Source organism: Nanorana parkeri, unplaced genomic scaffold, assembly GCF_000935625.1.
Source record: "Nanorana parkeri isolate BGI_ZX_2015 unplaced genomic scaffold, ASM93562v1 scaffold830, whole genome shotgun sequence".
NCBI lineage: Eukaryota > Metazoa > Chordata > Amphibia > Anura > Dicroglossidae > Nanorana > Nanorana parkeri.
The window spans coordinates 285,597-299,299 of NW_017307098.1; the positions used below are offsets into that span (position 1 = coordinate 285,597).

The 13,703-nt window shown below is 40.5% G+C and overlaps 1 protein-coding gene across 1 annotated transcript in view; it reads left to right on the forward strand.

Annotated features, from left to right (window-relative positions):
- The window catches only part of LOC108794289 (transducin-like enhancer protein 1), a 59,796-nt gene that overhangs the window by 21,845 nt on the left and 24,248 nt on the right, over window positions 1-13,703 (forward strand). Inside the window, exons 7-8 of the mRNA XM_018565302.1 lie at window positions 4,389-4,593; window positions 6,895-6,911. Of these exons, the coding sequence (XP_018420804.1) occupies window positions 4,389-4,593; window positions 6,895-6,911 (222 nt within the window). The remainder of the gene's footprint in view (window positions 1-4,388; window positions 4,594-6,894; window positions 6,912-13,703) is intronic.

A 13,703-nucleotide genomic window follows, 5' to 3' on the forward strand; every position in this document is an offset into this window, starting at 1 on the left:
GGGACGGGGGGTCGTGGTTCTAAAATAAGTAAAACCGGACACATGGGGGGAGGGTTTGGAACAACTTGTATAGATTATTGGCTTATTCCATTGTGGTTATTAAAACCCTACTCTTCATGATTCTGCCCCCCATGTGTGTAACATTGGACATTGATGAATTGGTCCCTGAGGGCCAGATCAGCCCTTCCTTTTATTTTCCCTTCACTTCGGGATGATAATGATAACCTAGAGCAGCTTGTCGGTACTCTTAACATATTTAATTATATCAGATAACGTAATTTTACAGGCTTTGGTAGGTTTTTTTTTTTTTTTTTTAAGTCCTCGCTTTAATCTGTTTGTTGGGCAGTTCCCCCTCCCTGTCTCTGTCAATCACAAGTTATTTGTTACGCATTAATGAATTCTCTGAACCACGTATTCCTCCCTCTGTGTGAATTCAATTATTCCTGCCACATCACGTCTTGAGTATTTCTGCTGGTTTTCTGGCCTCCCAGCACAGGCAGAAAGAAGTAGCCGAAACAAGGAGCTGCCCTTTCTGTTTTTATTCATGCGTGCGGCTTGAGCGGATTCAAATTACCCATTTATCAATTTATGTTAATTGCTGGTGAGAAGATGCCCTGCTGGTCTTTATGGTTCCCTTAGACACTTTGTAATGATAATTAGACATGCTGCTGTATGGCTTAACAGTGCCATAGTCCAGTGACGTCTGCAGACAATGGGACCAGTTAATCCATCTGTGCTTAAAATTACATCCCAACTGGAGATGGAGGGGGAAAAAAAACCCCCATAAAAATGCAGGAGGATTAGTGCCGATAAAAGAATGAGTCTCAGCTTGAAAACTCTCCTTTCATCAGTTTCTCAATTGCAGATCTGTAGTTGGTTTGCCTGTGGTAAGCCATTGGCAGTCAATTAGGTGAAATAAACTGGGAGGGTGACCTTCATTTCCTTTTAATAGCTTTTTCCTCCCTGAAATGGGGAGCTTCAGTGGATTTTCAGCTTACGTTTTATTCAAGCCGCTTTATTACACTTGACAGCTTAGCCTTGCATAAACATTCCCTCCCCTAACCTTCTCCACTCTACCTCCCTCGCCCTAAACACTGCCTCATTTACATCCCCCTTCCTCCCACCTCCCTCAACGGCAGCCTTGTTTCAGGTTTGAGCTGATATTGAACCAACCCGAAATCAATATACATAATTCAGTCTAATCATAATGTTTGTCCTGTTAGTTGCATTGTATAATGTACTTTTAATCTTTGTGCTTTGCTCTCTACAACTACTTTTGTATCTGCTGTCCAGATTTGTTGCTTTAGGTATATCAATGTTTGTGCATGCATACATGACCAGGGTTTTTTTTTTTTTCTCCCTTCATTAAATTATCTGTGGCATCGCAATAAGTCTCATGCTCAGGCATATGCTCGACTTGCTTGAAAAGAGCCTTTGTGCACCCTGCAGAATCAGAGGAGCATAAAATTGGGTTGACAATTCTGTGGACCTTTGCTCCCTTTTTCATTGAAAATGCAGTGTGTCAACCTGTCTCCCCAGAGGGGAGGAGGCATGAGGAGCCTGTCTGTTGCTACAAGCAGCAGCTGCATTGAAAGTATGCACTGCCCAGTTTGATAGCAGCTGTCAGTATTGTTGAGCAGGCTGACTTAGTAGGCAGAACAATAGAGGGGGGGCATGCTCCCGAGGAGCAGCGTCATTCACGCTGAGAAAAGAAATAGTAATTTAACGGTTTAGACACCTATTATGAGTGTGAAAGATCAGCAGTTTTATCATGCAAATAGGCCAGACATAATTCTTTCTTCAGTGTGTGGTTGAGTTTCCCAGAAAAGAAAAAACTAGTTTCTGGTAGCGTCCTAAATATTTCTGTATGTTAAATTAGGGAAGTTAAAAATTGTAACGAAAGTAACAGCGGTGAAGTTGCAAAAGTCTGTATAAGTGAAGTGTTTTAAACCTAAGGAGCAGTTTAAGGACTTAACTGACTGTGCTCCATAGACTCCAAATTAATGGTGTTTGTGTGTTCTCAGTTGTGTACATCTGCACAAGGTGCTTTTGTGGCCTGGCCACTAACTGGCAGCAGAGCAGGCATAGCAATAGCTTGGTTTGTATAAGTTTTCTGGCACACTTTATTACGGATGTTGTGATCTTTACTTACATAAGGTTTTATGATGGATGAGCATTCTATCAAAAGTCTGCTTGCTCTGAGCCAGCACCAGCGGATTGAGTTGTCTGCCTTCTAACAGGCTCGCTTTGCATGAGGTGATTGGCTAAAGGATTAGCAAGATGCTGGTTTATTTCGCTCCTTGGCTGTGGTTGCCAGCTATATCTAGGATTGTAGTGTGTGAAGCTTAAAAGGATGAGGTTAACCTCTTGAGGGTTTATTTGAGGGTTTATTTGTGAGTATCTAGTTAATCCTTGAAAAGCTTATGAATAACTAGGTTGCATGAATTGTAATATTCGAAACCTGCAACAAATATATACTTTTATATTGTTAGTATTCTAAGAAGCATTCAGCAGATGGATAAATGTATTGAATGTTCTGCTAGTTCTGTGGGGTGTCGTGCCCCCACCCCTTTTTATTCTACTTTAATTCTAGTTAAAAGTTTTACAATTGTGCAACCACTGTCTCTTGTGTGATCTGATAGTCTGCTTATCTAACCATGTAACCGAGTCCTATGGCCAGCACAGTACTGTTTAATCACAACTTAGATTTCTCTTCTCTGCCTCTTAAAATAGAGCTATGGGTGGAACTAATAAGGGCTATGAGTTTCCCGTAAATAACTTTATATATCATTGCTTTTTTTTAACTGCTGATCCTGTTTACTAGATCTGTTAACGTTCCACCTAATTTTATCAGGGTTACTGTGCCATTTTATTCTGCTGTGAAAACACATGGTGCACAAGGTAGTCTTACATAAACGTGTCATTTTAGATGGACTTGAAGTAAGCAACAAAGTCTAAGTCCAGCTAACATATTTTTTTTTTTTTTTTTAATTTAACAAACTATTTAAAAAAGGGTAACGTGTAAGCTCCCATAATGGTATACTTTCCTTTTTTCACTCAAGCAGAAACCTCTATTTTTAGGCTTAAATCTGCAGTGGCATCTGTGGGTAAAAGCAGACATTCAGAAAATGTGGTACTTCATTCACTCTGATTTATGAGAAGGGTGTGTAGAGCACCTTGAGATCTAATACAAAGAAGGTTGTTAAGCAGTGGGGTCATTTTCAGATTTGCAGTTGGGGGAATAAAACTAAAAAAACTACTCCATCAGAGCCAAATTAAGTTTACCAAGTCAACAAGTGCAAAAGTGTGCTTTTCCTTAAAGGAGAACTATGGGGTCAGTGTTTTTCCCCATAGTTCTCCTTAGGGTAACGGGAGGACACAAACTAGCGTCCTCCCGTTACCCTAAGCTCAGTATACCGCGAGCTATAGCTTGCGGTATACTGAGACGCCGGAGCGGATCCCGACGTAGATGACGGGATCCGCCCAGCTGCGTGAGGGACAGCTGGCTCTGCCTATCTAGAGGCAGTGCCAGCTGTGCTCGCCCCCTCCCCCATCCGTTCCCCCAGTCAACGATGGGAGAGGGGAATCCAGCCCTCCCCCTGTCACGGCAGAGAGCCGTGACAGGATCGAGAGGTGAGCGAACCCGGTATGTGTTCGCTCACCTCCCGATCTACTGAGCCGACCTGTGACAGTCTCATTGTCACAGGTCGGCTAGAACTATGAGGTGAGTGGAAATCACTCATCTCACAGTTCTCCTTTTTTAAACTGTTCGTTTTACAGTTGGGGGAATAAAAATAATGAAAAGCACAATTTTGCACTTATTGACTTGGTAAACTTTGGCTCTGACGGGGTAACTTTTCAAAGAACTATTGGTTTTGCAATTCTCCACGAACCAGCCGAAATCCACACAATGGGTGCCCCTGTTGGCACCCTTCTGAATAGCATCCCTTGATCAGAAGATCAAAGGAGCCAGATGGAAAATCTTTGGCGTAACAGTGCTTGCAGCCAATCAGAATACAATGGAAACAGCGGAGATTCCTTCATCCACGCTGCTTAGCGTTGATGGAGAAAATGGTACCGTGTATGGCTAGCTTGCGATGTGTGCTGCATGATGAGATGATGCGTGGACCTATATGGGTTGGACTTGATGAACTTATGTCTTTACTCAACCCCAAATACTATAACTATGAAGTGTCCCAATATGGAAGTTTTTATAGAAAATCTCTTGTAGGCTGAGGTTGCTTTTATAACTTGTTACTTGGATTGCATCATGTGTTGAGCACACAAATATCACCCCTTTTTTGAAAGACATGATCTAACTAGTGTTTTTTTCTTTCCTTTCTTTCTTGGAAATCCATCTCCTGGGTGTTTTGCGTTAACCACCACAGCAGCAGCAGTTGCAAGCTCAACATTTATCCCATAGTCATGGACCACCAGTGCCTCTCACTCCACATCCTTCAGGACTTCAGCAATCTGGCATTCCTCAATTGGGAAGCAGTGCAGGCCTTCTTGCCCTTTCTAATGCTCTAGGCGGCCAGTCTCACCTTTCCTTAAAAGATGACAAGAAACATCATGACACAGACCATCACAGAGGTGAGAGGCACGGAAAGCCCACCTAGGATGTTTTGACATTAATTCCATCATCATATGTTGCTTATTTTTCACCTTGTTTGTTTAGTTGCTACATATAGTAGATTTTTAACCCTGCAGGTTATCTCCATTATCGCATGCTCTTCAGTATTTTCTAGTACAGTTTAGAAGTATGAAATACTCAATGTAAACACCTAGTAGCATCTTTAAACAACTTTTTTTTAAATCCTCAAATCGGGGACTTCCTCAGTCCGAGTCATATGATATTTATACCTTGCTGTGACTTGTAGCTAGGTTCCATTCACTGCATTGTTGGAACCAAGACCTTCTCTTTCAGGAGCAAGGCTCCACGTTGGGCCAGAAATTAGGTCTATGTATAGTAGTCAGCTTTAGCAAAAATAAGGAGTCACACACTTACACTTTGGAACCTTTTGATCTTTAATACTAAAGAGGGCTGTTTTTTCTGCTTGAGTGTCATTTCACTATAACATATGGTTTTAGTTTGTACTTGTAGTCTTTTAGCACTGTATGTAAGTTAACCTATAGAGTGGGCATACAATTTCGAAAAGTGACGCACCTAATTTCAGTAGTCATAAAATGGCTTATAGAGGTACTTTTTGAGTTTGTGGACAATAGGCACACAGTCTTCCCTAACAACCTATACCCAGTAGCAGTGCCTGAGCATTGCCATTTGGAAAGGGCTGGGACATTAATAGGTCTACGCAAGTGCTGGCCTTCAGAAAGTCTTATTTAAATAACAGGCATATGAGCAAAGCTCTGGATGCAGCCAGGCTCCTGCATTATCGTTATGATGTGGCTACTTATAGGGCCCTATTGACTGTAGCCTATTGTATGCCCATACTACAGCTTCACTGAACTCTGTCAGTTTGTGTCCATTTTTTTTTTTTTTTTTAACATGTCAATTCCTATTTTTATTTGTCATTGTTAAAACACTTTTGAGTTGCATGCATGTATAGTTCATACTGGTGTTCTAATTTAAAAAAAAATAAACTGGATTTTCTTGACAGTCAACACCCCCCCCCTTCCCACTCCCTGAATATTTTCCATTTCACCTACTCTTCAACAGAACTCCTTTTTCACCACAAAATCTGAAATGTGTGTACTTTGCTGGTAGCGCTGATACTTGTCAAAGCTGTACAGTGTATTTATGTGTTGGGTCATTTGACACTGAACTTTTTTCACTATTTAAAGGGTTGTTATACCTGTTTGTGAACTCCGGTGACAAGAACCCATCTCTGTAAATATCTGCTTTGTCTACATGCTTGCGGAGTCTTGCTCTTCATATTCATCCGGCTGTATTTTCTGTAATACAAGTAAATGACCAGGGATTGGTTAGACCTGGGAACTCGAGCACAGAGATCTTAACCACCAAAGTACCTAAAAGACTAAAGTATATTCTGGATTATTCAACTTGACAAACTACCGGACGGAAATAGGAGTTTTGGGGGTGGCAGACACTTTTAAGAGCTGCTCAGACCTATGTTGATTTAAAAAAAATGTTGTACCATGTGTTGACCAAGGACAGTCACTTTGATGCAAACTCTTAATTGCCTACTTATATTTTACAATCGTGATAGTACAGCTCTAAACTGTTCCTCTACTGAGAGAATTTCCCTTGACCTCAGTGTTCCACAGTAGAACCTACATCTGTCCTTGAAACTAATGCATGAGAATTCGAAGCCCTGCACATAAAATAAAAATAAAATGTTACCCTGTGTCCTAGTAAGCCTTGGCGTTCTGTGACTAACATTCTAACTCTTATGTGACTCAATACTCCTAGGTGGTTTCTAATTTCTTGTATTATATTTACATTATATAAAAAAAAATACCATTTTAATTCTATAATACAATGTATTAACTGAAAACTTGGACCCTTGAGGACACAGACTTGAAAATAAATGAGGGCTCCCCCATTTCTGTATTTCACTGTAAAATGCAGAGCTGTGTGCTGCATATTGAAGGTTGGTATTGTGGTTTGTCCACTCCGATAAGATCATACTTTATTGTATCTGACCAAAAGGGCTTAAAAATAATATATTTGCACTTTAATGTGTCATTTTGTACAGTGGTTTTCTGTAATCTACCAGGCTTTCTGCACAGTTATGTAATGTGAATATTGCTTGTATTTGAAATATGCTCATTTTTATTATGGAAAATAAAATACATTTGAAAACTTTAGAGACTTGACTTCTAATTTTTTTTTTCCTTTTTATTTTTCTTTTGCTCTTGCCTGTTTGTCTGAACGGATATATGTCTGTGCGTTTCTGGGTTCTGCGTGATCAGAGAGAGAGCCAGGAACAGTAAGTAGTTTTGTTTCTTTAACATTTTCAAATTATTCATTCATCTATAATTGTAAGAGCTAAAGGGTGACTCTGCTGAATTGCTATCCCTGGAAGGATACAGGCAAGTTTGTACCCTATGCTTGCATTGGATAAACACGAGGGGGAGATCTCTGGCTCCCTAACATTACATCAATGCCAAATTGCATTTTAGGTGTTTGAACGAATTTGAGTAATTCTTATTCAAGGCTATGCATTTTCTCTCATCCATGCATATTCTTCAGTTAAAAATGCATGACAAGTTCACACCAGACAGCTTGCGATGTGATTTGCTGCATTCTCTAATGCTGGTAAAAACAAAAAATTGGAAAGATGTAAAACGATTGTTTTTGTAAAGAACTCTTTCAGCACCACCGCTGTGCATTGTAGTACATTAGTGAAAAGTATTGCCTTATGTATTTTTTGTGCATTGCGCTGCGTGGTGCAATTCAAATCCGTTGTGGAATCAGAATGGGATCCTTTGGAAACACAGATGAATATGCATGGCAGTTAATGGCACCACATTATCCATTGCCATTTGTTCTATGCTGTATACGAATCTGTTGGCACTGGGCAACCTCTGGCAAGAAGAAAATGAATACTTGATGCTCCAAAGAGGACAGCCTCACCCAACCTTAAAGTGACACTAAACTCAGGAGCCTTCAGGTGTTTTTTTTTTTTTCCATTTATTTTTTTATGAATGGGAGGCCCACACATCTAAATCCTCCATACTTGTTGTATTTCCTTGTTCACTAATTGGTCCCCGAACTGCTCTCCTCCTAAAATTCCCCCTCCCTCAGTGCCTCCATCTAGCTGGCTGCTGAGGAGGCACCCAGGCGTGTGCGTTCCCAGCTGTGCCAGCAAGTAGCTGTGTGGGTCCTTAGACACAGCGTGCGGCAGGCCATGCCCCTAGTCTCCTTCCAACAGATTGATGGCAAAAGGAGCCTATGGCTCCTCTGCCCTCAGTACCCTCCCCCACAATTGGGAAGTACCAGGAAACAGAGGATAGTTTCACTGACACAGGTAAGTGAGTGGGGGTGGCGAGGGACGCACGAAGGTACTGGGCCTTCACCTTAATGCAGAGACTGCATTAACGTAAATGCCAAGCCTTTATTACTTTAAATCTTAAAAATGCATTCAAGTACCTTTTTTTTTTTTTTTTCTTTAAATATAGAAAAAAATTTATATAAATTCTGAATTAGTGCTGATCCTTCCATCGCTCCCATGATGTACTACAATCACAATACAAGTTGGTAAACTAAACGTGAGATTGTTGGCCATCACAGGAGTGAGTTTGAAGCGATGACTATTTTACAACACGCACGGACCATGGGAAACAAAAACACCCTCCAGAAGGAAGGACAGTGTCGGCACCAATTCAGAGATGATTTGAGGATCTACTGCCGAGTGATAAACAAATATACATTTGTGCTAAGTGTAAAGCTACTATGCATTTTTAGGATTTAACTTCTGAGTTTTGTCACTTTTTAGGTGGTGTGTGTGCTTTAGTATTTTACAGTGTGACTACACTGGTTTGCTTATCAGTTATAAGGTAAATGTAGGTGAAATTCCACTCAACCCCATAAAGATTGGGAAGAGGGGGGTGGTGGGGTGGTAGAGAGCGGACAATATGTATTAGTGTATATCCAGGCAAAACTTTACACTTTTGGATAGAGTGGGAAATGGAACCTCTGTCATGGTTTTTTTTTTTTTTTTTTTTTACTGCTCTCTGGAGCTCCATTAAATAGATTTACCCTCACTTCCTGTTCTACTGTCATTGTTTTACCAGACAGGAAGTGTGGGTACCTCTCTAACCGCAAGTATGCAAATGCTTTTCTAGATTATTTCTGTCTGTGTTCTGTTTCTTTCACTTCCTGTTGCTTGAAAATGTTATTAGGAAGCCGGAAGTAAAGATAATTGGAGCCTAATGTGTTCTCATCCTTCTCCACTATCCAAAATGTGAAAAGTTGTTTTTGGCTTGACAAATTTTAAGATGCAGTTGTAAATGTGTATGAAAATGCATCCACAAGTGTTTAGCACCAACTACAAGTCCTTAGGGCATTGTAGCAAAGAGGTTTCTGTAACTTGTCCAACCCTGTCTTGGAGAAGCTTTGTCCTTGGTAAATGGCCTTTTTGAAGTGTAAAGTTTTTATTTTATTTTGGCACTGCAGGGAATTGCAGCAGTGGGTTGCACTACCCCAGGTGGCATTTGTCATTTACACACACACCTCGCTTTTACTGACATGACCTAATGAGTAGGTAGCATAGAAATGTAAATGGCTTCATCTGCTACACTGGAAGCAATTTGAGATTAATTCCCTGTTGGCTATTCATATAATGTGGTGCTTCTGTTCACAGGTTAGTACAACTTTAGTCTTGTAATGTAGGATATGCAAATATTAAATATAATGCAGGCTTAAGTTGTTGTTTTTTTTCCCCTTTTTGAAATTGGATTTTAAAAGATTTTTGCTCAATTGAGGTTTTAAAGCGTATCTAAACAAAACATGTATGTAATTGCTGCTTTCCAGTCCTATGATGTGGTGGCTGGTTTTTTTCTTTTCTTCACCTGGTGATCCTTACTGCCCTAGGTTGACAGCACTTGCCTTACTGTATGGGGACTACAGAAACCCCCCACTCTCCTTTTCACTAACAGATGGGAGGGGTTCTGTAATCTTCAGTTCACTAAAAACAATGTTATTGATGAGAGTGCAGCACAGACATAGAGAAATGGATGTTATCTGCTGACTATGGCTGAACTAATTGATAATAGTTGTCAACTATTCTCATTATCGATTTAGTTGGTTGGATCCCCTTTCTCTCGCCCCCATGCTGGAAGGGAGGGCGCAGTGGGCAGGTGCAATAGCCAGCCTGCTATCGCAATTTGAAATGGCCAATAGCGGGCTTGCTATTGCACCAGCCCACTACCTTCTGTATTTACATTCAGCTGCCGTCTGTGGAATCTTACCACTGGCAGCTGTCATTCCCTGGCTGAAGCTATTCAAGCGTCATGTGCTTACAATACATTTATAAGAAAAAATTATAAATGGTGGGAAAAAGTCATTTTCGTTTTCAGCCTGACAGTCGTTTTCAATGGCACCCCAAACACGCTTCTTACCTACACTGTGATCGCCCGCACTGGAACAAACCGTACCTGCTGAATTTATTCTGAAAAACTTTTGTAACACTTTATTTGTGTATTTATTTTAAATTTAAGGATAGTATTTTATTTTTTTAATCCGATAAATTGAAAAAATTATCGGCCAACTGATTATGAAAATCATTAGTTGATCCCGCCTGAAATCTTGTCAGCAGTAGGGATGCAACAGGTATTTTTTGCACTTCTTAAAACAGAAATAACAAAACGTTTACAGAAATATACTTAAGGTGGAAGAAAGAGGGTAAAAAAAGTTTTTTTTTTAAATGACAGAAAAGACTAGGTCTCTTCTGTCATAATGACTTTTCTGCCTGTCAGCAATTGTGTGTACTGACCCACACGTGCAGCTCCGTGCGCAAGGTCCTGTGCCGAAATGGAAGTAACTCCATTCGCAATCGTGCTCATCAGTGTCCAACAAATCAAGCGGCTGAAGATGCCAAACCCAGAAATACACCGGAGGAAGATGGAAGCATCAGTAATGGAGGAGAGGGGTGACAGCACAGCGCTAGAGAGGATCATCTGCAAGGTGTCAGGCATAATGTGCTAGTATACTGTGCATACTAACACATTATGGGGGGCCCAACATGTCTATTTTACTTTGCCAGTTTACCAGGGCTGTAACAGACCAAAAGGGACCAAATAAGAGAACTTCATTGTTTGGGTTTTCATACTCTAACAGTAGGCCATTTAACAATTCTCCTACTTAAGCTTTCTTTGTCATGTTAGCCATTGTTGGCGAGACAGAAAATCGGGGGGAATTCAAAATGTTATAGCAGACGATAACGGGCATTCTGTTCTGGTGGCATCTCCGAACAGGAAGCTAAGGAATACATTTCCAACAGACACACTGCAGAAAAGCAGGTTTTAAATGCTCTAAAACCAAAAAAAAAGTTTCTTCTATGGATTTTTGTCAGTGTAAACACAGCCAAAAAACTTTACAACTTAGTTAAAATCTTTAGTTAGCCTGTTTGCAGATTTCTCTGAACTCTATTCAATTCTATTTAGCTTGCTGGATACTAAGTTTGATTTTAATAATCATCTTGACCCCTTACAAAAGATGGTAACCATCAAACCTTGTGCCTATTTTAAGGGTTCAGTGGGCTATTGTTACATTTATATGTCCCCGTGCATGTGGAGCTCTAGCCGCTAATCTGTTCTAAAATTTAGATGTAAACTCAATCACTAAAACCTCAACAGCCACACGTTATATTTTTAAATCTGCAGCTTTCATTGAAATACATGGCAATCATGCCATGAAGGTCGTTAACACTTTTCCTGTTTTTATAGGGTGCTCTGTCCCTGTCTTCCAGTTATGCTCCTGCATTGTCGTCCTCCTAAACACTCTCCTAGTTGAGACTAGTCATGGTGGCACTGATTGCACAGCCATGATCAATTGTTATCACCAGCAGTAAACTGCACAGCAGTTGTTTGAGTGCATGCATGTACTCAGAAGGGGTTGCAAAGAGGCTGCAGAAGATCTGCATATGTGATGTGCAGACAAAGAAAACAATTTATAAAAAAAAATTTGAGTACTTAAAAAGAGAACTATGGGGTAAGTGTTTTTCTCTTTAGTTCTCTTTAGGGTCACGGGAGGACATATATACTGAGCTTTGGATCACAGGAGAAGGTTGGTATAACAGGCTATTGCCCGAGATATACTGAGAGCGCCGCAGCTTGGATGGATCCCAACAATACTGTCGCGATCCACCCAGCTGTGTGAGACTGCTTGCTCTGCCTATCTAGAGGCAGAGCCAGCTGTGCCTGCCCCCTCCCCCGTCCGTTCTGCAACTCAGCGCTGGAGGATTGGAGAAGGAGGGGGGGGGGAATCCCTGCAGGGAGCGGTAACTGACGGTCATCGCTCACTGCAGGGAGACTATCGGGAAGTGACCGAATCAGCTGCATGTTTCTGCTAGCGTCCCAATCAATGCAGCCTACATGTGACAGCTTCTTTGTCACAGGTCGGCTCTAACTGAGGATGAGTGGAAATCACTCGCCTCATAGTTCCTTTTAAGCACACCGAATGTAAAATATATATATATTATACACTATACACATACTGATTTTGTTGACTCCCTGGATCAACAGTGGGTAATTGTGGGCATAGCGTTCTGTTTAGGCTTTCCTTCTCTTAATTTTTTTCATATCTCTAGGTTGAACTCGATGGACATGTTTTTTTCAACCTGACTATGTAACTACTTGCAGCTCATTGAGACAATGCTTCATTCTTCCTGAAAAGTGATTAAATGGATGTCATAAAGCAAAGAATTGTAAAAGTTCAATGATTAGTCTAGAGAGCTATTCTAAAATGGTCTGGGCAGATTTGTTGGTACCCTTACAGCTTATAAAAAAATTGCATCATAAGTTTTCTGTATTACACATCTTCATTCCTATTTCAATGGAAAAATGTAGTCGCATACACCATGTTAGACATGGACCAGCGAAAGCCAGGGAGAGATTTCTGATCAGAAGGTAAATTATAGACCAGCAAGGCAAACTCTATAAGACCATCTCCAAGCAGCTTGATGTTCCTGTGACTACAGTTGCAAATATTTAGAAGTTTAAGGTCCATAAAGGTGTAGCTAATCTTCTTGGACGTGGCCACAAGAGACAAATCAACCCCAGAAGGATGGTGTGAATTGTAGACAGTGAGCCAAAGATATAAACTGAACTCTGAGACCAAGGTACATTTTGTGTCTGATTGCACCATCCATCACTTTGCACCATCCATCACTTTTTGAGCGACAGTGGGCTCTAAGAAATAAGACCTTGGAGGACTCCACTGTTGACAGAAAAACTTAAAACACCTTAGAATTATTAAGAGGAAAACATTGGACAATTCTAAAGTATCCTTCTATGATCTTTAGGCTGAATCCTATCCAATAGCTATAAAAAAAAAAGATGAAACATGCAGTCCGTGGAAGACCTTTAAACCTAAAACAGCTGGAGCTGTTCAAGCTCAAGAAGAGTGGGCTAAACTACCTATTAGCATATGTCTCTTGAGAGCTACAGAAATCTTTTGTTTGCAGCGACTATCTCTAAAGGTTGTGCAACAAAATATTAGGGTGAGGGTGCCATCATTTTTGTCCATGCTATTTTCATTTGTTTTTATCCAATATATTTTGTTGAATTAAAAATGTATTTTTTTTAATTAAATATGGAATAAGCAATGATGGATGCTATCATTGTCTTTTGTCAGTTTAGAGTTATTTTCATTTGATGGCAAATTGTGGGTTCTTCTCGTGGAAGGATGCCAACAAATTTGTCTGGCATCCTTGCAAAAAAGCTCACAATGTGAATGACATTTCATAAACTTTCACTAGCGGTGAACCAATCACTGATTATTTTATACACATGCCGAAGATAAAGCATCTGTAGCGAATGTCGGATTAACTGCAAAACAAAAACGAGGTATACATACACTATGGGCATATTAAGCAAAGTGTAGAGAAAAGTTAAAACCCCTGTTAGGTTTTTACTGCTGACTGTCCCAGCTGCGGCAATTCAGCATTTTGTTCTGGTAACCACTGTTCCCAAGCGGGAAAGCAATGCAAAATTTTACCGTTGCCACCTGATAGCTGTGAGGTGGGATCTTTTAATGGGGACACCTGTTTCAGTGACTG